The following is a 25,738-nucleotide window of genomic DNA, read 5'->3' on the forward strand; positions in this document are numbered from 1 at the left end:
TCTTAAACACAGGCTTAATCCTAGCCAAAGCCTGACAAAAAGCCTGAACGTCTGGAACTTCTGCCAGACGTTTGTGTAAAAGGATAGACAGAGCTGAAATCTGTCCCTTTAACGAACTAGCAGATAAACCCTTTTCTAAACATTCTTGTAGAAAAGACAATATCCTAGGAATTCTAACCTTACTCCATGAGTAACTCTTGGATTCGCACCAATATAAGTATTTGCGCCATATTTTATGGTAAATTTTCCTGGTAACAGGTTTCCTAGCCTGTATTAAGGTATCAATCACTGACTCCGAGAATCCACGCTTTGATAGAATCAAGCGTTCAATCTCCATGCAGTCAGCCTCAGAGAAATTAGATTTGGATGTTTGAAAGGACCCTGAATCAGAAGGTCCTGTCTCAGAGGCAGAGACCATGGTGGACAGGACGACATGTCCACTAGATCTGCATACCAGGTCCTGCGTGGCCACGCAGGCGCTATTAGAATCACCGATGCTCTCTCCTGTTTGATCGTGGCAATCAATCAAGGAAGCATCGGGAAGGGTGGAAACACATAAGCCATGTTGAAGAACCAAGGTGCTGTCAGAGCATCTATCAGCACCGCTCCCGGGTCCCTGGACCTGGATCCGTAACAAGGTAGCTTGGCGTTCTGGCGAGACGCCATGAGATCCAGATCTGGTTTGCCCCAATGATGAAGCAGTTGGGCAAACACCTCCGGATGAAGTTCCCACTCCCCCGGATGAAAGGTCTGGCGACTTAGAAAATCCGCCTCCCAGTTCTCCACGCCTGGGATGTGGATCGCTGACAGGTGGCAAGAGTGAGACTCTGCCCAGCGAATTATCTTTGAGACTTCCATCATCGCTAGGGAACTCCTTGTTCCTCCTTGATGGTTGATGTAAGCCACAGTCGTGATGTTGTCCGACTGAAATCTGATGAACCTCAGAGTTGCTAACTGAGGCCAAGCCAGAAGAGCATTGAAAATTGCTCTTAATTCCAGAATGTTTATTGGAAGGAGTCTCTCCTCCTGAGTCCATGATCCCTGAGCCTTCAGGGAATTCCAGACTGCGCCCCAACCTAGAAGGCTGGCGTCTGTTGTTACAATCGTCCAATCTGGCCTGCGGAAGGGCATCCCCTTGGACAGATGTGGCCGAGAAAGCCACCATAGAAGAGAATCTCTGGTCTCTTGATCCAGATTTAGCAGAGGGGACAAATCTGAGTAATCCCCATTCCACTGACTTAGCATGCACAATTGCAGCGGTCTGAGATGCAGGCGCGCAAATGGTACTATTTCCATTGCCGCTACCATTAAGCCGATTAGCTCCATGCACTGAGCCACTGACGGCTGTTGAATGGAATGAAGGACACGGCAAGCATTTAGAAGTTTTGATAACCTGTCCTCCGTCAGGTAAATTTTCATTTTTACAGAATCTATAAGAGTCCCTAGAAAGGGAACTCTTGTGAGTGGCAATAGAGAACTCTTTTCTACGTTCACCTTCCACCCATGCGACCTTAGAAATGCCAGAACTAACTCTGTATGAGATTTGGCAGTTTGGAAACTTGACGCTTGTATCAGAATGTCGTCTAGGTACGGAGCTACCGCTATGCCTCGCGGTCTTAGTACCGCCAGAAGAGAGCCCAGAACCTTTGTAAAGATTCTTGGAGCCGTAGCTAACCCGAAGGGAAGAGCTACAAACTGGTAATGCCTGTTTAGGAAGGCAAATCTTAGATACCGGTAATGGTCCTTGTGAATCGGTATGTGAAGGTAGGCATCCTTTAAATCCACTGTGGTCATGTACTGACCCTCTTGGATCATGGGTAAGATGGTTCGAATAGTTTCCATTTTGAACGATGGAACTCTTAGGAATTTGTTTAGGATCTTTAAGTCCAAGATTGGTCTGAAGGTTCCCTCTTTTTTGGGGACCACAAACAGATTTGAATAGAATCCTTGCCCGTGTTCCGACCGCGGAACTGGGTGGATCACTCCCATTAGTAAGAGGTCTTGTACACATCGTAGAAATGCCTCTTTCTTTATCTGATTTGCTGATAACCTTGAAAGATGAAATCTCCCTTGTGGAGGAGAAGCCTTGAAATCCAGAAGATATCCCTGAGATATGATTTCCAACGCCCAGGGATCCTGGACATCTCTTGCCCAAGCCTGGGCAAAGAGAGAAAGTCTGCCCCCCACTATATCCGTTTCCGGATCGGGGGCCCTCACTTCATGCTGTCTTAGGGGCAGCAGCAGGTTTTCTGGCCTGCTTGCCCTTGTTCCAGGACTGGTTAGGTTTCCAGCCCTGTCTGAAGCGAGCAACAGTTCCTTCCTGTCTTGGAGCAGAGGAAGTTGATGCTGCTCCTGTCTTGAAATTACGAAAGGCACGAAAATTAGACTGTTTAGCCTTTGGTTTGGCCCTGTCTTGAGGCAGGGCATGGCCCTTACCTCCAGTAATGTCAGCGATAATTTCTTTCAAGCCGGGCCCGAATAATGTCTGCCCTTTGAAAGGAATATTAAGCAATTTAGATTTAGAACTCACATCAGCTGGCCAGGATTTAAGCCACAGCGCTCTGCGCGCTTGAATGGCGAATCCGGAGTTCTTAGCCGTAAGTTTGGTTAAGTGTACTACGGCATCAGAAATAAATGAATTAGCTAGCTTATGGGCTTTAAGCTTGTTTATAATCTCATCCAATGGAGCTGTGCTAAGGGTCTCTTCCAGAGACTCAAACCAGAATGCCGCCGCAGCAGTGACAGGCGCGATGCATGCAAGGGGTTGTAATATAAAACCTTGCTGAACAAACATTTTCTTAAGGTAACCCTCTAACTTTTTATCCATTAGATCTGAAAAAGCACAGCTATCCTCCACCGGGATAGTGGTGCGCTTAGCCAAAGTAGAAACTGCTCCCTCCACCTTAGGGACCGTCTGCCATAGGTCCCGTGTGGCGGCGTCTATTGGAAACATCTTTCTAAATATAGGAGGGGGTGAAAAAGGCACACCGGGTCTATCCCACTCCTTGTTAACAATTTCTGTAAGCCTTTTAGGTATAGGAAAAACGTCAGTACACGTCGGTACCGCAAAATATTTATCCAGCCTACATACTTTCTCTGGAATTGCAACCGTGTTACAATCATTCAGAGCCGCTAATACCTCCCCTAGTAATACACGGAGGTTCTCAATCTTAAATTTAAAATTTGAAATCTCTGAATCCAGTTTACTTGGATCAGATCCGTCACCCACAGAATGAAGCTCTCCGTCCTCATGTTCTGCAAATTGTGACGCAGTATCAGACATGGCTCTACTATTATCAGCGCACTCTGTTCTTACACCAGAGTGATCGCGTTTACCTCTTAATTCTGGCAATTTAGATAGTACTTCAGTCATAACATTAGCCATGTCTTGCAAAGTGATTTGTAAGGGCCGCCCTGATGAACTTGGCGCCACAATATCACGCACCTCCTGAGCGGGAGGCGAATGTACTGACACGTGAGGAGAGTTAGTCGGCATAACTTCCCCCTCGTTGTCTGGTGATATTTTCTTAACATATAAAGTTTTACTTTTATTCAAAGTAGCATCTATACATTGAGTGCACAAATTTCTATTGGGCTCCACATTGGCCTTTAAACATAGTGAACAAACAGATTCATCTGTGTCAGACATGTTTAAACAGACTAGCAATAAAACTAGCAAGCTTGGAAAAAAACTTTTAAATAAATTTACAAGCTATATAAAAAACGCTACTGCGCCTTTAAGAAAAACATAAAAATGTGACACATTTGAATTAACAATGACCCAAATATGTTAAAACAACCAATTTTTGACAGAAAATGTATAAAGTTAGCAGAGGATTGCACCCACCAGCAAAAGGATGATTAACCCCTTAACACCCAAAACGGATAACAATTGAAATAATAAACGTTTTTATCACAGTCAAACACACTGTCACAGGTCTGCTGTGACTGATTACCTCCCTCAAAACTAGTTTTGGAGACCCCTGGGCTCTGTAGAGACGTCCTGGATCATGGAGGAAGAACTAGGAAGACTGTGACTAAATTTTTACTGCGCAATAAAGCGCTAAAATAGGCCCCTCCCACTCCTATTACAATAGTGGGGAAGCTCAGTAAACTGTTTTTATGCATAAAAAACGACAGCCATGTGGTAAAAATCATGCCCATAAAGTTTTATCACCAAGTACCTCAGAAAAAACGATTAACATGCCAGTAAACGTTTTAAATTTGAAATTATGAAGTGTTATTAATAAACCTGCTGCTAGTCGCTTTCACTGCAGTGCAGGCTCAAATATTACTTTAATATAGACAGTATTTTCTTAGTGAAATTCCATTCCCCAGAAATACCTCAGAGTATACATACATATCAGCTTGATACCAGTCGCTACTACTGCATTTAAGGCTGCACTTACATTACATCGGTATTAGCAGTATTTTCTCAGTCAATTCCATTCCTTAGAAAATAATTTACTGCACATACCTCATTTGCAGGGGGGCCCTGCATGCTATTCCCCTGTTCTGAAGTTACCTCACTCCTCAGAATGGCCGAGAACAGCAAGTGGATCTTAGTTACGACTGCTAAGATCATAGAAAAAACTCAAGCAGATTCTTCTTCTAATGCTGCTTGAGAACAAACAACACACTCTGGTGCCGTTTAAAATAAACTTTTTTTTTTTTTTTTTTTTTTTTTAAATAAGTTTTTTATTGAGGTTATTGACAAAAAAAAAAAAAAACATCAAATACACATGTTACATAGGTATTCAAAATCATTCTTTTAAACTATGACATTACTTAAGAGTTCAAAACTATGCTATAGTCACATGCAGGTAAAGATTTGTCATGAGAAAACCCAAAGTAACATCACCATATTTATATGTAACAGACAAAACTGAAACCTCATTTTCTGCTTTATATTATTTTCCTCTCCTAATAAAAGAAGCCACTTTTGGACTCCTGTCATCTAAAATGATGTCTAGAGGAAATAGAGTGGTAGAAATGGTCTCTCTTGAACCTATGGCAAATTAGAATAAAATTTTCAACTGATAAAAGCTTCTGAAACATTTAGGAATATTCAGGCTACATCTTCAAACTTTGTTATGTTTCGGAACGTTCTAAATATCTTGACAAACTGCAAGATTTTGCTAATGAAGAAGGGAAATGGGGTGCGGTATTTGCAAGGAGAACCGCGTATTTAACCCTCCTATAAAAGGAGGTGTATAATATGGGGTGGGGGGTAGGAGGTGGTAGGATATACATGAGAAGCCTGTAAAACATCTGAGTAATTTCTATGTATGTCGATCACTATCATCTGTAAGAGATTGCAGATGGGTCGGCTACTATAGTTGATTGCTTGAACGAGGTAGGTGAGGGCTCATTATGTCTCTGTGTATGGCCTTATAAGCATATGAATAGCTATAGGGAAAGTAGAGAGAAATTAACTCTAAACTAGAGTATTAACCTTGAACTAGCTGACTATATGGGTATTCCTTATCCAGAGTATAAAAAATTTGGAACAAATTATATGAGACTATATAGACTATAGTTAGTTCCATTATAGCGGTATCAAGCAATATGCGGTATGAGAGATTAGAAGCTAACAGCAAAAATGATAAGGTTTGTCAGGTACCCCATAAGCAGTTAAAATTCAAACAGGAAAACTTGGTATAACAGGTATGTATGTATAGGTATAGAGAGAACCTATATGGAGAGTATAGTTTAGCTGAGGAAAATGTGGCTCATCTATCTACTTTAATTACACAAGCCTTGGGTATATAGATGTTGCAGGCCAAAGTATATAGAAAAAGACTATGAACTAAAGACACCCAGTAACTAAAACTTATATCTAGAGAGAACTGCTAAATTAGAGCTACTCTCAATGTGTTATACTTGGGGCACAGAAATAATGTCTTTACATATGGTAACAATATTAAGAATATAGAGAGGCAAATAGTAAACATGTTCACAACAATTGGCGATGTAGCTGGATTAACCTTATTAAACTGTAACCTAGTTCTAAATATATTAAATACCTTAATCCACTGCAATCATTGGGACCCAGGAAACAAGAATAGCAAGGAGCACAGCTGTTACATTAATAGCTACAGAGATTCAAAACTACGGATCTTCATAGGAAAGTATCAATCAGATGTTTTGCAAAGTAAATATGTACAGGTTTGAAACACTGCATAAGCAAGCTAAGACTCCCCTCCAGTGGTGAGAGTTAGCAATTACATCCTCTACTAGTGAGCAACAATTGAACACTAAACCAAGAACCACGATCTGTAAAATAGGACCGTGCCACTTAGTAAAATATCAAGCATATGAACTTCTAAAACATTCATCCTTCAGGTACTCCTATGACATGATATAGCATCAAAGCCAGATGTAACAGCATAGCTCAGATGCAAACTACCTTTGTAAGCCAGAACATGGTTAAGTTAAATAGAGCACATTTATGCAACAGCCCATTGTAAAGAGATATAACCAACATAGATAAATTGTCCACATTGAGTGCAGGTATTCCCATGAATGATGCCCCATCATATAAATAATCATTCCTTAAGCAAACAAAGCAGGGATCGTTATGAGCACTACAAGTATGTGATTAAAGGTAGCAGATACGATAGCAGTCATTCACTTCACCCCACGCAACATTCTTAAACTTTAAGACAAACAAGTATGATAGGATAAGGTATACAGGGAACAGTAATAATAAAAAAGGTGATTAGCATTGTATCCTGCCTAAAACACAGGGCTAACGGTGTGTGTGACCAGGCGTATTGCCAACATTCAAACAAGTCTTTCTAATAACCAATATCTCCATTAGATCCACAAAGAGCATAATGGGCTTAAGGATCTGTCGGATAGTTCATCTAGCCAATGCCTCTAGGAGTTGTTAACTCTGAACCTAGTGATGGACCTGCTCTGTTCTCTTCCACCGCAACAGCAGGTAGGTGATCTCCCTCCAGGATCTCCCTAACAAACAGCCATGTTAGTGAGTAAAGGTATTTCCCAGCCCTAAGCACAGGAGGTATCTGGACAGTTGCAGGAACGGTACAGACCGCTGCCTCGATGGTTCTATTTACATGACAGGGGGGAGACATGCTCACCGCCTCATCCTGAGTCCACACATCAGCCGGCTGATCAGCTGGAAAAGCAGCGTTCACGGGGCTCACTACCATGTTTCTCCATGGATCGTGCAGGGTGGATGATGGCTGCCGGGGCCCCAAGGCGCCATCCATTTCACAAACTACTGTGGAGACATGGTGCAAGGTGGTAGAATCCGTAGCGACCGCTTGAACTGCCATCTTGAGCGTGTGTGAAAATACAGCCTGATAACCGGCCAGGAGATTACCAAGTTCTCTGAGTATATATACCGCTGGTTCCATATTGCTTTTCACTGCAGCTGTCGCCATAGAAATAATGTAGTTCAAAAAGTCAGTTTTTCCCCGCTATTTTTTTGCTGCGTAGGTAAAAGGGAAATGGCCGCTGCTTAGCACTCTGATCTGCAAAGCCAACATGGGTGGGATAGGGTTACATCCAAGAGATATATCACCATTGGATTTTAAATCTCTGATGCCTCTGTCTTTGCTAATTCCAGCTGTTATTGGAATAAGGGAGCTAGAGCGGTCGCTAAATTAGTATTTTGTATATAGTGCAGCCGGAGCCACCTTGAGATGCGACCGCTCAGCTCCAGTGTTAGCTCCGCCCCCCCTAAAATAAACTTTTGATTGAAGAATAAAAACTAAGTTTAACACACCACAGTCCTCTCACACGTCCTATCTTTAAGTTAGGTGCAAGAGAATGACTGGATATGACGTAGAGGGGAGGAGCTATATAGCAGCTCTGCTTGGGTGATCCTCTTGCACTTCCTGTTAGGGAGGAGATATAATCCCATAAGTAATGGATGACCCGTGGACTGACTACACTTAACAGGAGAAAAGAGAGAGACAAAAAGAGAGAGAGAAAAAGAGAGAGAAAGAGAGAGAAAAAGAGAGAGAGAGAGAAAGAGAGAAAAAGAGAGAGAGAGAGAAAAAGATAAAAAGAGAGTGAGAGAGAGAAAAAGAGAGAGAGAGAAAAAAAGAGAGAGAGAAAAAGAGAGAGAGAGAGTAAGAGACAGAGATATTAAGATCAGAGGGGATCATCTGGAACATTGTATCGGTAATGACAGCATCCCCGGTACCCCAGCTAGTTATACCCATCTCTTTCATTATCTACATCACAAAGACCTTTGCACTCTAAGCGAGACCTACGTGAAACTTTTACCTGGAGGCAGCGTTGAGCTATCTGTATTCTGCTGGCATGTTGGCATCACAGTTGCTTTCCTGCCATCCACATTAATCGTTTTGCCAGAGGACACAAACTTTTGTTGGGCATCTGCAGAATCGTCCTTTTGAAGAGGTGATGGGTCATTTTGTTTGGCATGAAGAGTCAGAATGTTAGACTGGCAGGAAAGGGTGACATCTAGAAAAAAAAATGATGACTGCAAATGTATAAAAGTATTTTTTGTTATCAGCAGTTTGTAATTATTTGTTTCCTTTCTTGTTACTTTGTAATCATTTCTATCAGGGATTGCCAACTAGCGGGGCAGAGGGCCACATGCGGCACTTTTTTGCAATACAGTTTCATGTAAAAAAAAAAAAATGCTTGAGAGAAGTTATAACAAATTCTGTGACGTTTTCTTGTACACGCAGCATACGCAGATATGCCATGCACACAGGAATCCGATACTAGTGCATGCTCAGAATACCAGTAATGTCACGCACAACATCACTGACCCTCTATGCACGGAGATGTTAGATGAATATGTGCAAAAAATTTAAAATGTAGTCAATAAAGAGCTGAACGGAGGTAATTATCTCTCTATAGGTAACTATTTTACAGATCCTATTTTAGATTTTACAGAGCTGCTGTTTTATTATGCATTTTTATTATCTAAAGAGTTTGCAATATAATTTCATTTTTTATTTTTTCCAAATGTTCCTATTAAATTAAGAGCTTTCCATTTCCACTATCTATACTATAATCGCGTTTGTACCGCGTCCTTCGCCGTCGTAGGTTGTGCACGCAGCCAAATCCTTGCATTGCGAGACAGCTTCAGGAAGCTCCAGCACTCTCAGCTGTTACGTTACACCCGAAAGCTGGAGCTCCTGAAGCTTCAGGCATCTGCCGCATATGGAGCTGGAGCACGATAGGTGCTCCGCCTCCATATGAGTGCAGATGCCTGATCGCTAGACGATGACACTGTGTAACGATCTTCTGCTGGTGATGGCGGGAGATGTGGGCGGGAGGCGGGCTCAGCAGCGGAGGTGGGGAGTGTTAGGGTCCTACACTACAGAAATTAAAGGAACAGGGAGGGAGGGGGCAGATACACTACAGAATTATTTTTTTAAAGAATAAAAAGGGTTTTGAGGGTGCGGGAGGTGGTGGGACCACTACACTACAGAATTTTGAGTAGAGTAAAAAAAAAAGGGGTTTATAGGTACAGCTGCCAGTACCTAAGATGGTGGCAATAGTTAGAGGGGGGGTTAGAGAGCTGTTTGAGGGGGATCAGGGACAGGGATAGAAGGATAAGTATATTTATTTCATTAAACATTTTGGCCCATGTACACAGGCTTTACCACTAGTGTTTCTATACAGTAATGTGTGCTGACATGTTAAAACCTAGGATGCTTCATATCTAATCTATTTTGCTTAGGACAATTTGAAACAGGCAGTGAAAGTGTCCAAACATTAAACTGTGCAAAGAGTGGCTGAGGGGGAAACCCTGTTAGAAAGTTATTTTAGCATTTTTATATTCCACAGTCATTGTTTGCACAGTTCAGTATATTTGGACAATGTATTGCCTGTTTTATATCTGCCCCTAATTGATTAGATAAGGGAAACCTACATTTCAACATGGCAGTGCACATTGATTTATATAAACTAAAGTACACCTTAGAAATTGAAATGTTCCACTTGTTTTTTCAATAGTTAAACAACTAACATAATTAAAAAAAAAAAAAACTAACATTTATGCCTACCTGATAAATTTATTTATTTTCAGGCATGGAGAGTCAACAACGTCATTCCAATTACTAGTGGGATATTCAACTCCTGGCCAGAAGGAGGAGCACCCCAGCAGAGCTGTTAAGTGTCAGTTCCCTTACCTATAACCCCCAGTCATTCGGCCAAAGGGAAATGGAAAAAGAAGATAACACAAGGGTATAGAGGTGCCTGAGGTTTACAGAAAAAACTGTTGAAGTTGATTAAATAAGGGTGGGGTCGTGGACTCTCCATGCCCGGAAATAAATTTATAAGGTAAGCATAAATTTTGTTTTCTTTCCTATGGCATGGAGAGTCCACGATGTCATTCCAATTACTAGTGGGAACCAATACCCAAGCTAGAGGACATAGAATGAAAAGGGAAGGAGAACAAGACAGGCAGACCTAAACAGAAGGCACCACCACTTGAAGAACTTTTCTCCCAAAAGAAGCCTCAGCCGAGGCAAAAGTATTAAATTTGTAGAATTTTGAAAATGTATGCAAAGAGGACCAAGTTGCCGCCTTGCAAATTTATTCCACAGAGGCTTTATTTTTGAAAGCCCAGGAAGAAGAGACAGCCCTTGTGGAATAAGCCGTAATTCTCTCAGGAGGTTGCTGACCAGCTGTCTTCATAAGCAAACCTGATAATACTTCTCAACCAGAAAGAAAGGGTAGTAGAAGTGGCATTCTGACCCCTATGCTTGCCAGAAAAAAACAATGAACAGGGCAGAGGATTGTTGAAAATCTTTACTTACTTGAAGATAACATTTTAGAGCACACACAACATCGAGGTTATGCAGAAGATGTTCCTTCTGGGAAGAAGGATTGGCACAAAGAAGGAATAACAATTTCCTGATTTATATTGCGATCAGACACTACCTTAGGGAGAAATTCCAGCTTAGTGCGAAGGACCGCCTTATCAGCATGAAAAATAAGGTAAGGGGAATCACACTGTAGAGCAGAGAGTTCAGAAACGCTGCGAGCAGAGGAAATAGCAAGAAGGAATAAAACCTTCCAAGATAACAACTTAATATCAACAGAATGCATTGGCTCAAACTGAGCCTGCTGCAAAACTTTAAGAACAAGGTTAAAGATCCAAGGAGGAGCAACAGGTTTAAACACAGGCCTGATTCCGACCAGAGCCTGAACAAAAGATTGAACATCTGACAGATCTGCCAGACGTTTGTGCAAAAGAATAGACAGAGCAGAAATCTGACCCTTCAGAGTACTGACTGACAAACCCTTCTTCAGGTCCTCCTGGAGAAAAGACAAAATTCTGGGTATCCTGACCCTACTCCAAGAGAAACCCTTTGATTCACACCAATATAGGTATTTGCACCATACCTTATGGTAAATCTTACGAGTAACTGGTTTACGAGCCTGAAGCATGGTATCAATGACCGTCTCAGAAAAAACACACTTGGCCAAAACTAAGTGTTCAATCTCCAAGCAGTCAGCTTCATAGAGTCTAAATTTGGATGGAGGAAAGGACCCTGAATTAGAAGGTCTTTCTTTAGAGGTAACCTCCAGGGTGGAAGAGATGACAACTTCACCAGATCCGCGAACCAGATCCTGTGTGGCCATGCAGGAGCTATTAGAATTACAGATGCTCTCTCATGTTTGATACAAGCAATGACTCGTGGAAGGAGAGCAAACAGAGGAAACAGATACGCTAAATTAAAGATCCAAGGAACCACCAGAGCATCTATCAAAATGGCTTGAGGATCTCTTGACCTTAAACCGTACTTTGGAAGCCATCAGATCCAACACCGGAACCCCCCACTTGAGGGTTATCCTGGAGAACACTTCCGGGTGGAGAGCCCACTCCACAGGATGAAAGGTATGTCAGCTTAGAAAATCTGCCTCACAGTTGTCCACCCCCGGGATGTGGATGGCAGATAGGAGACACTCGTGAGCTTCAACCCACTGCAGAATTTGAGTCAACTACTTCATAGCTAGGGCACTCTGAGTTCCTCCCTCGTGGTTGATGTAAGCCACTGAGGTGATATTGTCCGACTGGAATCTGATAAACCGGACAAAAGATAGTTAAGGCCAGGCTGTCAAGGCATTGAATATTGCTCTCAACTCTAAGATGTTTATGGGAAGAGCAGACTCTTCATGAGTCCATAGGCCTTGAGCCTTTAGAGAACTCCAAAATGCACCCCAACCTGACAGACTGGCATCTGTTGTTACAATAACCCATGCCGGTCTCAGGAAACACATCTCGAGACAGATGGTCTTGAACACCCACCTTCGAGAGACAGAGTCTCTTGATAGGGGATCCAGATCTATCCTCTGTGATAGATCTGAATGGTCTCTGTTCCATTGACTGAGCATGCATAGTTGTAGAGGTCTCAGATGGAACTACGCAAAAGGAATGATGTCCATTGAAGCAAGCATCAGACCAATTACCTCCATGCATTGAGCCACTGATGGGCGAAAAGTAGACTGGAGAGAGAGCCATGAAGCCAGAATCTTTGATCTCTGACATCTGTCAGGAAAATTTCATGGACAGGGAATTTATGATTGGCCCTAAAAAACACACCCTCGTAGCTGGAACAAGGGAACTCTTTTCCAGATTCACTTTCCACCCGTGGGAACGTATAAAAGATAACAACATCTCTGTATGAGATTCTGCTAGTTAAAAAGATGACGCCTGAACCAAGATGTCTTCCAGGTAAGGTGCTACCGCAATTCCCGAAGATCTGATCACTGCCAAAAGAGCCCTCAGAACCTTTGTGAATATTCTGGGAGCAGTGGCAAGGCCAAACGGAAGTGCAACAAACTGGAAATGCTTGTCCAGAAAGGAAAACCTCAGAAACTGATGATGATCCCTGTGAATGGGAACATAAAAGGTATGCGTCCTTCAGGTCTATGGTCGCCATGAATTGACCCTCTTGGACCAATGAAACGAATGGTCTCCATTTTGGAGGACGGAACTCTGAGGAATTTGTTGAGACATTTTAAGTCTAAAATGGGACTAACGGTTCCCGCCTTTTTGGGAACTACAAAAAGATTTGAATAGAATCCCAGTCTAATGACCTGCATGTTTGCATCAGAAATAAAAGAATTGGCCAGTTTAAGAGCCTTGATCCTATTTTGGATCTCCTCTATAGAAGTCTCTTCTAAAATCAGTTCAGATAAGGTATCGCCTCAATAAGATGCTGCACCTGCAACCGTAGCAATACTTGCGGCAGGTTGCCACTGTAATTCCTGATGAATATACATCTTCTTTAAGTAAGCCTCAAGCTTCTTATCCATGGGATTCTTGAAAGAACAGCTATCCTCTATAGGAATAGTAGTTCTTTTGGCTAGAGTAGAAATAGCTTCTTCTACCTTAGGCACTGTGCGCCACGAATCCAGAATGGAGTCAGCAACAGGAAACATCTTTTTAAAAACAGGAGACGGGGAAAAAGGAATCCCCGGGTTATCCCATTCCTGAGCTATAATCTCCGACATACTGTCAGGAACTGGAAATACTTCCACTGAAGAAAGAACATAATAATATCTATTGAGTTTACTAGATATTTTAGGGTTGACAGCTACAGAAGAGTCAGAGTCGTCCAAAGTAGCCAGGACCTCCTTTAGAAGTAAACAGAGATGTTCGAGCTTAAATCTAAAATTAACTTCTTCAGATTCTGCAGAATTATCCCCCATCATGTCACAGTCAGAGATCTCACTATCTGCGGCTACTGAAGTATCTTCCTCAACAGACCCTTGGGGAGGCTGACTAACGCATCTTGAGCTTGGTCAAAAACCTTACTAGCAGAAAAATGTTTGGATTTCCTCTTACGCTTACCTGAAGAAGGGAAAGTAGATAAAGTTGCAGACACCGCAGAAGTTATCTACACAGCAAAATCTCCTGGTAAATAAACCCCCCCAGGAGGATAAGAGGAACAGCAAGGCACTGTATGAGAGACCGATAAGGCTTGGGACATAACAGGAGAAAGCTGAGGCAGGAGACATGTGGCTCAGAAGGGAGTAACTTGTCCATAAATTTTAAAGTTTTAGATAGACAAGAGGAACAAAATTGCATAGGAAGGAGAATTTGAGCTTTTAACCATAGTAAACATTTGTCCATAGAAATAGAGGTCCCCTGTTCAGTGTCCATACTGAACATATTCCACTAATAATTTAAAATGAGGGGGGGGGGGGAATTCACTTAAACCGTAGGTCACAGTGAGAAAAAAAAAGTTAAAAACAGATAAAATACTGAAAAAATACAGGCACCACTAACCCTCAGTCTAACTGAGATGTCCTACCGTAACCAGACATCCACTAGAACGATCAATGAGGAGTCTCCAGCTGGAGACAGCAAATCTTGCTTCCAAGACGATCTGATCGTCAAGAGTACAGCCGACAGAGAAAGATTTTACAGATGTAGCAAACAACTCCACTCAGCGTATGTAGCCGGAAAAGGAGAGAGTCATGTCTAAATCTCTATCTCCCGCACATAAAAAAAAAAACTTAACAGAGCGTAACTCAAACCCCTTCAGCCACACATGAGAAAATTCAATTCTCAAAATAGGGGAAAAAATATTAACCCTTAAGTCTCCTACATAAATTAGGTCTCATATATACAAATATGCCTGCAGACTGCCCTTGTTTGTATCCTAAATAAAAAGATAAACTGAGTCCCAAAGATCCAATAGAGGATTTAACCCCTTAAAGTGCACACCTTCAATACCTAGAAGGCAAAAAGCACTTACCTGAGGATCCTGCTGCCGGGCAGAGAGGCAGTTACAAGGGTGTGATAGATACTCCACTCTCTATCAGGGACCTGTAGACAAAGAAAGAACAGAGTAACTAACTATGGCTTTTTTCAGAGGAGTAGCAAGAGTGTTAGAAATAAAGCAAGGACCACCTTGCCGCTTTCTAACTGCTAAAGGCCACCATTACCCTTACTAAAGAGATTGACATGGACTTAGTCAGACCCCAATCCTTACTTACAGGGAAAAGTACCTATTAAAAGGATTAATCTTCTCAGACACTCATCTTCGCCGTCCTCCCGTCACAGAGGCAAAGAATGACTGGGGGTTATGGGTAAGGGAAGTGACACTTAACAGTTCTGCTGGGGTGCTCTGGCCAGGAGTTGAATATCCCACTAGTAATTGGAATGACGTTGTGGACTCTCCATGCCATAGGAAAGAAAATAATTATCTTTGCTTTGAACACATCCTTATATCTAGCATGTATTTATGGTCCCTTTAAGACACATGCACACATCAGAGCTTACCTCTGTATGCCCCCATGAAAAGGAACAACATTTTAACAATTGATAAGAAAAGAAAAAAAAGTATACATTTGATAACAGAATAAATGTTTAAAGGGACAGTATAGTCAAAATTTTACTTCCATGATTCAGATAGAACATGCAATTTTAAACAAATTTCCAATTTACTTCTATTAACTAATTTTCTTTGTTTTCTTGACATCCTTTGTTGAGGACCATGCCTAGGTAGGCTCAGGAGCAGCAATTTACGACCGGGAACTAGCTGCTGATTGGTAGTTACACATATATGCCTCTTGTCACTGGCTCACCCAAAGTGTTCTACCAGCTCCCAGTAGTGAATTGTTCATCCTTCAACAAAGCATACCAAGAGAATGAAGCAAATGTAATTATAGAAGTAAATAGGAAAGTTGTTGAAAAGTGTATGTTCTAGCTGAATCGTGAAGAAAAATTGGGGGTTTAATGTCTCTTTAATTTTGGTTTCTGTGTTTTAAAGGGATATGAAACTCGGTTTTCCATGATTCAGATAGAGCATGTGATTTTAAGAAACTTTCTAATTTACTCCTATTTTCAATTTTTCTTTGTACTCTGAGTATCTTTATTTGAAAAGCATGAATGTAAGATTAGGAGTTGGCCCATTTTTAATTCAGCACCTGGGTAGCGCTGGCTGATTGGTGGCTAAATGTAGTCACCAATCGGCATGCACTAACAAGGGTGCTGAACCAAAAATGGTCAGGTTCCTAAGCTAACACTACTGCTTTTCAAATAAAGATACCAAGAGAACAAAGAAAAACAAAATTTATGCTTACCTGATAAATTTCTTTCTCTTGTGGTGTATCCAGTCCACGGGTTCATCCATTACTTGTGGGATATTCTCCTTCCCAACAGGAAGTTGCAAGAGGACACCCACAGCAGAGCTGTCTATATAGCTCCTCCCCTAACTGCCACCCCCAGTCATTCGACCGAAGACAAGCAAGAAAAAGGAGAAACTATAGGGTGCAGTGGTGACTGTAGTTTAAAAATAAAAAACACCTGCCTTAAAGTGACAGGGCGAGCCGTGGACTGGATACACCACAAGAGAAAGAAATTTATCAGGTAAGCATAAATTTTGTTTTCTCTTGTAAGGTGTATCCAGTCCACGGGTTCATCCATTACTTGTGGGATATCAATACCAAAGCTTTAGGACACGGATGAAGGGAGGGACAAGGCAGGAATTTAAAAGGAAGGCACCACTGCCTGCAAGACCTTTCTCCCAAAAATAGCCTCCGAGGAAGCAAAAGTATCAAATTTGTAGAATTTAGAAAAAGTATGAAGCGAAGACCAAGTCGCCGCCTTACAAATCTGTTCAACAGAGGCCTCATTTTTAAAAGCCCATGTGGAAGCTACCGCTCTAGTGGAATGAGCTGTAATTCTTTGAGGAGGCTGCTGGCCAGCAGTCTCATAAGCTAAACGGATTATGCTTCTCAGCCAAAAAGAAAGAGAAGATGCCGAAGCCTTTTGGCCTCTCCTCTGTCCAGAGTAGACAACAAACAATGCAGATGTTTGTCGAAAATACTTAGTAGCTTGTAAATAAAACTTTAAAGCACGAACCGCGTCAAGATTGTGTAATAGACGTTCCTTCTTTGAAGAAGGATTAGGACACAGTGACGGAACAACAATCTCCTGATTGATGTTCTTATTAGATACCACCTTAGGAAGAAACCCAGGTTTGGTACGCAAAACTACCTTATCTGCATGGAAGATCAGATAAGGGGAATCACACTGTAAGGCAGATAACTCTGAAAGTCTTCGAGCCGAAGAGATAGCTACCAAAAACAGAACTTTCCAAGATAAGAGCTTGATATCTATGTAATGCAGAGGTTCAAATGGAACCCCTTGAAGAACTTTAAGAACTAAATTTAAACTCCATGGTGGAGCAACAGGTTTAAACACAGGCTTGATTCTAACTAAAGCCTGACAAAACGCCTGAACGTCTGGAACATCTGCCAGACGCTTGTGCAGAAGAATAGACAGAGCAGAAATCTGTCCCTTTAAGGAACTAGCTGACAATCCCTTCTCCAATCCTTCTTGGAGAAAGGATAATATCCTAGGAATCCTGACTTTACTCCATGAGTAACCCTTGGATTCACACCAATGAAGATATTTACACCATATCTTATGATAGATTTTCCTGGTGACAGGCTTTCGAGCCTGAATTAAGGTATCAATGACCGACTCGGAGAAACCCCGTTTTGATAAAATCAAGCGTTCAATCTCCAAGCAGTCAGACGCAGAGAAATTAGATTTGGATGTTTGAAAGGACCTTGGAGTAGAAGGTCCTGCCTCAGCGGCAGAGTCCATGGTGGAAGGGGTGACATGTCCACCAGATCTGCATACCAAGTCCTGCATGGCCACGCAGGTGCTATCAAAATCACCCAAGCTCTCTCCTGCTTGATCTTGGCAATCAGACGAGGGAAGAGAGGAAATGGTGGGAACACATAAGCCAGGCTGAAGGACCAGGGAACTGCTAGAGCATCTATCAGCGCTGCCTGGGGATCCCTTGACCTTGACCTGTAACAAGGAAGCTTGGCGTTCTGATGAGACGCCATCAGATCCAGTTCTGGTTTGCCCCATAGTTGAATCAGCTGGGCAATTACCTCCGGATGCAGCTCCCACTCCCCGGGATGAAAAGTCTGCCGACTTAGAAAATCCGCCTCCCAGTTCTCTACTCCTGGGATATGGATAGCTGAGAGATGGCAAGAGTGAACCTCTGCCCATAGAATTTTCTTTGAAACCTCCAACATTGCCAGGGGGCTTCTTGTTCCCCCCTGATGGTTGATATAGGCTACAGTCGTGATATTGTCCGACTGAAATCTGATGAACCTGACCGCAGCTAGTTGAGGCCAAGCCTGGAGAGCATTGAATATCGCTCTCAGTTCCAGAATGTTTATCGGAAGGAGGGCTTCCTCCTGAGTCCACGAACCCTGAGCCTTCAGGGAGTTCCAGACCGCGCCCCAGCCCAGAAGGCTGGCATCTGTCGTCACTATAGTCCACTCTGGCCTGCGGAAACTCATTCCCCTGGACAGATGGACCCGAGATAACCACTAGAGAAGAGAATCCCTGGTCTCTTGATTTAGCAGAGGGGACAAATCTGTGTAATCCCCATTCCACTGATTGAGCATGCAAAGTTGCAGTGGTCTGAGATGTAGGCTGGCAAACGGAACTATGTCCAATGCCGCTACCATTAGGCCGATTACTTCCATACACTGAGCCACTGACGGCCGAGAAGTGGAATGAAGAGCACGGCAGGAAGTTAGAAGCTTTGATAACCTGACCTCTGTCAGAAAATTTTTCATTTCTACTGAATCTATCAGTGTTCCTAGGAAGGAAACTCTTGTGAGAGGGGAGAGAGAACTCTTTTCTTCGTTCACCTTCCACCCGTGAGACCCCAGAAAGGCCAGAACAATGTCCGTATGGGACTTGGCGATTTGAAAAGTCGACCCCTGTATCAGAATGTCATCTAGGTAAGGAGCTACAGCTATGCCCCGTGGCCTTAGAACCGCCAGTAAGGACCCTAGAACCTTCATAAAGATTCTTGGTGCCGTGGCTAACCCGAAGGGAAGAGCCACAAACTGGTAATGCCTGTCTAGGAAGGCGAACCTGAGGAACTGATGATGATCTCTGTAAATCGGAATGTGGAGATAAGCATCCTTTAAGTCCACGGTATTCATATATTGACCCTCCTGGATCATAGGGAGGATGGTTCGGATAGTCTCCATCTTGAAGGATGGAACCCTGAGAAATTTATTTAGGATCTTGAGATCCAAGATTGGTCTGAAAGTTCCCTCTTTTTCGGGAACTATAAACAGATTTGAATAGAAGCCCTGCCCCTGTTCCTCCCTTGGAACTGGGTGGATCACTCCCATAACCAGTAGGTCTTGAACACAACGTAAGAATGCCTCTCTCTTTATCTGGTTTACAGATAATTGTGAGGGATGAAATCTCCCCTTTGGAGATGAAGCTTTGAAGTCCAGAAGATATCCCTGGGAAACAATCTCTAATGCCCAGGGATCCTGGACGTCTCTTGCCCAAGCCTGGGCGAAGAGAGAAAGTCTGCCCCCTACTAGATCCGGTCCCGGATCGGGGGCTACTCCTTCATGCTGTTTTAGAGGCAGCCGCAGGTTTCTTGGCCTGCTTCCCCTTGTTCCAAGCCTGGTTAGGTCTCCAGACTGGTTTGGACTGGGCGAAATTTCCCTCTTGTTTTGCATTAGAGGAAACTGAAGCTGCGCCACTCTTGAAGTTTTGAAAGGAACAAAAATTATTCTGTTTGGTCCTTAACTTATTGGACCTATCCTGAGGAAGGGCGTGACCTTTTCCTCCAATAATATCAGAAATGATCTCCTTCAGACCAGGCCCGAATAGGGTCTGTCCCTTGAAGGGGATGTTAAGAAGCTTAGACTTTGAAGTAACGTCTGCTGACCAGGACTTAAGCCATAGCGCCCTACGCGACAAAATTGCAAAACCTGAATTCTTAGCCGTTAGCTTGGCTAAATGAAAAATGGCGTCAGAAATAAAGGAGTTAGCTAACTTAAGAGCTTTAATCCTGTCTAGAATACAGGGAGTGCAGAATTATTAGGCAAATGAGTATTTTGACCACATCATCCTCTTTATGCATGTTGTCTTACTCCAAGCTGTATAGGCTCGAAAGCCTACTACCAATTAAGCATATTAGGTGATGTGCATCTCTGTAATGAGAAGGGGTGTGGTCTAATGACATCAACACCCTATATCAGGTGTGCATAATTATTAGGCAACTTCCTTTCCTTTGGCAAAATGGGTCAAAAGAAGGACTTGACAGGCTCAGAAAAGTCAAAAATAGTGAGATATCTTGCAGAGGGATGCAGCACTCTTAAAATTGCAAAGCTTCTGAAGCGTGATCATCGAACAATCAAGCGTTTCATTCAAAATAGTCAACAGGGTCGCAAGAAGCGTGTGGAAAAACCAAGGCGCAAAATAACTGCCCATGAACTGAGAAAAGTCAAGCGTGCAGCTGCCAAGATGCCACTTGCCACCAGTTTGGCCATATTTCAGAGCTGCAACATCACTGGAGTGCCCAAAAGCACAAGGTGTGCAATACTCAGAGACATGGTCAAGGTAAGAAAGGCTGAAAGACGACCACCACTGAACAAGACACACAAGCTGAAACGTCAAGACTGGGCCAAGAAATATCTCAAGACTGATTTTTCTAAGGTTTTATGGACTGATGAAATGAGAGTGAGTCTTGATGGGCCAGATGGATGGGCCCGTGGCTGGATTGGTAAAGGGCAGAGAGCTCCAGTCCGAATCAGACGCCAGCAAGGTGGAGGTGGAGTACTGGTTTGGGCTGGTATCATCAAAGATGAGCTTGTGGGGCCTTTTCGGGTTGAGGATGGAGTCAAGCTCAACTCCCAGTCCTACTGCCAGTTTCTGGAAGACACCTTCTTCAAGCAGTGGTAGAGGAAGAAGTCTGCATCCTTCAAGAAAAACATGATTTTCATGCAGGACAATGCTCCATCACACGCGTCCAAGTACTCCACAGCGTGGCTGGCAAGAAAGGGTATAAAAGAAGAAAATCTAATGACATGGCCTCCTTGTTCACCTGATCTGAACCCCATTGAGAACCTGTGGTCCATCATCAAATGTGAGATTTACAAGGAGGGAAAACAGTACACCTCTCTGAACAGTGTCTGGGAGGCTGTGGTTGCTGCTGCACGCAATGTTGATGGTGAACAGATCAAAACACTGACAGAATCCATGGATGGCAGGCTTTTGAGTGTCCTTGCAAAGAAAGGTGGCTATATTGGTCACTGATTTGTTTTTGTTTTGATTTTGAATGTCAGAAATGTATATTTGTGAATGTTGAGATGTTATATTGGTTTCACTGGTAAAAATAAATAATTGAAATGGGTATATATTTGTTTTTTGTTAAGTTGCCTAATAATTATGCACAGTAATAGTCACCTGCACACACAGATATCCCCCTAAAATAGCTAAAACTAAAAACAAACTAAAAACTACTTCCAAAAATATTCAGCTTTGATATTAATGAGTTTTTTGGGTTCATTGAGAACATGGTTGTTGTTCAATAATAAAATTAATCCTCAAAAATACAACTTGCCTAATAATTCTGCACTCCCTGTATCGTCTAGCGGGGTCTCTACCTGTAGAGCCTCCTCAAGAGACTCAAACCAAAAAGCCGCTGCAGCAGTAACTGGGGCAATGCATGCAAGAGGCTGGAGAATAAAACTTTGATGTATAAAAATTTTCTTAAGGAGACCCTCCAATTTTTTATCGATAGGATCTAGGAAAGCACAACTGTCCTCGACGGGGATAGTTGTACGCTTAGCTAGGGTAGAGACTGCTCCCTCCACCTTAGGAACCGTCTGCCACGAGTCCCGTATGGCGGCATCTATGGTAAACATCTTTTTGAAAGCAGGAGGGGGAGAGAACGGCACAACCTGGTCTATCCCATTCCTTAGTAATAATTTCCGAAAACCTCTTAGGGACTGGAAAAACATCAGTGTAAACAGGCACTGCAAAGTATTTGTCCATTTTACACAATTTCTCTGGAACCACAATGGGGTCACAGTCATCCAGAGTCGCTAAAACCTCCCTAAGCAATAAGCGGAGGTGTTCAAGCTTAAATTTAAACGCTGTCATTTCAGAATCAGACTGAAGTAACGCCTTCCCTGAGTCTGAAATGTCACCCACAGATAGAAGCTCACCTGCCTCGGCTTCTGAGTATTGTGAGGGTATATCGGACACAGGCATTAAAGCGTCAGAAAGCTCTGTATTAGTTCTAGCCCCAGAGCTGTCTCGCTTTCCTTGTAGCCCTGGCAGTTTGGAGAATACCTCTGAGAGGGTAGCATTCATAACTGCCGCCATGTCCTGTAAGGTAAAAGAATTAGACGCGCTAGATGTACTTGGCGTCACTTGAGCGGGAGTTATAGGTTCTGACACATGGGGAGAGCTAGATGGCATAATCTCCCTCTTTTCAGTCAGAGAATCCCATGGAGATAAATCTTTAAGCGCCATAATATGGTCTTTATAGTTTATAGAAATATCAGTACATTTGGTACACATTCTAAGAGGGGGTTCCACCATGGCTTCAAAACATATTGAACAAGGAGTTTCCTCTATGTCAGACATGTTTAACAGACTAGTAATGAGACAAGCAAGCTTGGAAAACACTTTAATAAAGGTGAAACAGCAATTAAACAAAAACGTTACTGTGCCTTTAAGAGAAAAAAACTAGCACTTAAACTGCAAAACAGTGTAAAAATACAGTAAAATCTTTGAAATTTTTACAGTGTGTGTAAGGGACTAAAGCAACATTGCACCCACTTGCAAATGGATGATTAACCCCTTAGGCCCCAAACCGGATTGAAAAACGTTAAAAAACGTTAAGTCAATTGAGCACCTTGCCACAGCTCTGCTGAGGCTCCTACCTGCCCTCAAAAACGATTTTGTGCAGAAATAACCCCTTTGAAATGGTCCTCAGATGCCAGAGGAAACCTCTAGGGAAGCTGGATGTCTCAGTCTGAATTAAAACTGCGTAGTTAGAGTGCTAAAATGGGCCCCTCCCACCATGTACTGGATGCCAGAGGGGCCTTAAGAAAGTACTCCTAGGAGTATCTGACTAGCCATGTGGAAACTAGGCCCCAAATAAAGACTTATCTCCCTCAGAGAAAAAACGTCCTATTTATGAAATCATGTAAACGTTTTGTCACTAAGTAATATGAATATTAACATGAGTATTACCCTGTTTTGTAAGCATGATCCCAGTTGCTGTTAAATCACTGCATCAGGCTTACCTCAAATACACAAGGCTCTGTCAGCATTTTCTAGAACTTATTCATCTCTCTAGAAATAAAAATACTGAACATACCTCAAAGCAGGTAATCTGCAGACCGTTCCCCCAACTGAAGTTTTCCCATATTCTTCAGTTATGTGTGAGAACAGCAATGGACCTTAGTTACAAACCGCTAAAATCATCAAACCTCCAGGCAGAATTCTTCTTCTAATTTCTGCCTGAGAGTAAAACAGTACAACGACGGTACCGTTTAAAAATAACAAACTTTTGATTCAAGGTAAAACTACACTAAGTCACCACATATCTCTTGATACTTCCTTTCTTGTCGAGAGTTGCAAGAGAATGACTGGGGGTGACAGTTAGGGGAGGAGCTATATAGACAGCTCTGCTGTGGGTGTCCTCTTGCAACTTCCTGTTGGGAAGGAGAATATCCCACAAGTAATGGATGAACCCGTGGACTGGATACACCTTACAAGAGAAAAATAATATAATAGGAGTAAATTAAAAAGTTGCTTAACCCCATAACGACCGAGGACGTGCCTGGCACATCCTACAAAAAACGGTCGTTAACGACCAAGGACATCCTCTGGGGTTTCAAGTGCTGGAAGAGATTGTGAACACTTCCAGATGCTTTCAGGGTATTGCAGCAATGCCTCAATATTGAGGCATCGTGCAATACTCCGTAGCTACACTACGGAAAAAATGTTTATTTCTATAATATATATATAAAAAAAAAAGCCCAAAAATATAGCAAAATGGGTATTCGCAGACAGCTGCCAGTACCTAACATGGCGGCTAATATGTAGAGGGGGGAGGGATAGAGAGTGGTTTGGGAGAGTCAGGGAGGTTGGGAGGTAAGGGGGGATACTACCCTGCAGAAAATATATTTAAAAATTTTTTTAAAAAACAAAACAAAAAACACCTTTTATTTTTATACTGGCAGACTTCCTGCCAGTGCTTTTGATTGGGATGACCTTTGGGGGGTGGGGGAGGGAAGAGAGCTGTTTGAGAGGGGTCAGGGAGTGATCAGGGGGTGGGATATGTCAGGTGGGAGGCTGATCTCTTCACTAAAGCTAAAATTAACCCTACAAGCTACCTAATTAACCCCTTCACTGCTGGGCATAATACATGTATGGTGTATGGCATTTAGCGGCCTTCTAATTACCAAAAAGCAATGTGAAAGCCATACAAGTCTGCTATTTCTGAACAAAGGGGATCCCAGAGAAGCATTTACACCCATTTGTGCCATAATTGCACAAGCTGTTTGAAAATAATTTCAGTGAGAAACCTAGTTTGTGAAAAAGTTAAAGTTTTTTTTTATTTGATCGCATTTGGCGGTGAAATGGTGGCATGAAATACACAAAAATGGGCCTAGATCAATACTTTAGGTTGTCTACTAAACAAAATATACATACATGTGAAGGGTTATTCAGGGATTCCTGACAGATATCAGTGTTACAATGTAACTAACGCTAATTTAAAAAAAAAAAATGGTTTGGAAATAGCAAAGTGCTACTTGTACTTATTGCCCTATAACTTGCAAAAAAAGGAAAGAACATGTAAACATTGGGTATTTCTAAACTCAGGACAAAATTTAGAAACTATTTATCATGGGTGTTTTTTTTGGTGGTTGTAGATGTGTAAAAGATTTTGGGGGGTCAAAATTAGAAAAAAGTGTTTGTTTTTTCCAATTTTATCATATTTTATAACATTTTTTATAGTAAATTATATGATATGATGAAAATAATGGTATCTTTAGAAATTCCATTTAATGGCGAGAAAAACAGTATATGATATGTGTGGGTAGAGTAAATGAGTAAGAGGAAAATTACAGCTAAACACAAACACCGAAGAAATCTAAAAACAGCCCTGAAGCTTAAATTGAAAAATGGTCTGGTCACTAAGGGGTTAATATTGCATGATCTGTCTGAATCATGAAATAAAAAATGTGTGTTTCATATCCCGTTAATAATGTATCAAGTTTCCTCTATTAGACTTCACATAAAATACTGCAGTTTCAGGAATACATGCACTTCTGCACCGTTTGTCCTTCGTTTGTCCTTTCCATCTCAATAGTTGTGAAATGAAAACAGTTTTGGCCTTACCTGTCAAGAAGTTGGCTGGCACATTACATCTGCATAAATCTTGGAGAGATTTAACAAGCACAGTCAGCACCTTGGATAGTAACGGTTCTCCTTGCCAATGACTGCAATCTGCAGAGAAAATGGGCATTAGTGAGGAAGACTGTTGCAGCTAATATATGAATTATAATGAATCATTCTCTCGGGTTTGGTTACCAATAACTGCATAATTACTTTAAAGGGACAAAAATGTAAACATTTTTACAAAATTCTGTAATTATGTAACATTATCTTAACGACAGCTTGAAAAAAAAAAAAATATTTAAGAGTTTTTAGCCCCCAAAGTTATACTTATCTTGTTTCCTCTCCAGCCTCATCTGATCAGGTCTTCTTTTCAAAAGTGATTCACAGGCATGCTGTCTAATCACAGCATTCATGATCGCACTATTGAACTAAATGTAGCACTCTTACGTTTCCAGAACAGAGCAGAAGCACGCTACATTTAATTCAATAGCGCAATAGAGCCCCCATGAATCGTGAAGACTGGATCCGAAGAACCTTTAGAGTAAATAAGGT

The 25,738-nt window shown here is 42.1% G+C and overlaps 1 protein-coding gene across 1 annotated transcript in view; it reads right to left on the reverse strand.

Annotated features, from left to right (window-relative positions):
* Nucleotides 1-25,738, reverse strand: part of LOC128642006 (uncharacterized) — a 238,353-nt gene that overhangs the window by 131,834 nt on the left and 80,781 nt on the right. Inside the window, exons 5-6 of the mRNA XM_053694643.1 lie at nucleotides 25,187-25,294; nucleotides 8,263-8,460 (exon numbers count right to left, since the gene is read on the reverse strand). Coding sequence (XP_053550618.1) covers nucleotides 8,263-8,460; nucleotides 25,187-25,294 — 306 coding nt within the window. The remainder of the gene's footprint in view (nucleotides 1-8,262; nucleotides 8,461-25,186; nucleotides 25,295-25,738) is intronic.

The sequence above is a fragment of the Bombina bombina genome, chromosome 11, assembly GCF_027579735.1.
Source record: "Bombina bombina isolate aBomBom1 chromosome 11, aBomBom1.pri, whole genome shotgun sequence".
In the NCBI taxonomy this organism is placed as follows: domain Eukaryota; kingdom Metazoa; phylum Chordata; class Amphibia; order Anura; family Bombinatoridae; genus Bombina; species Bombina bombina.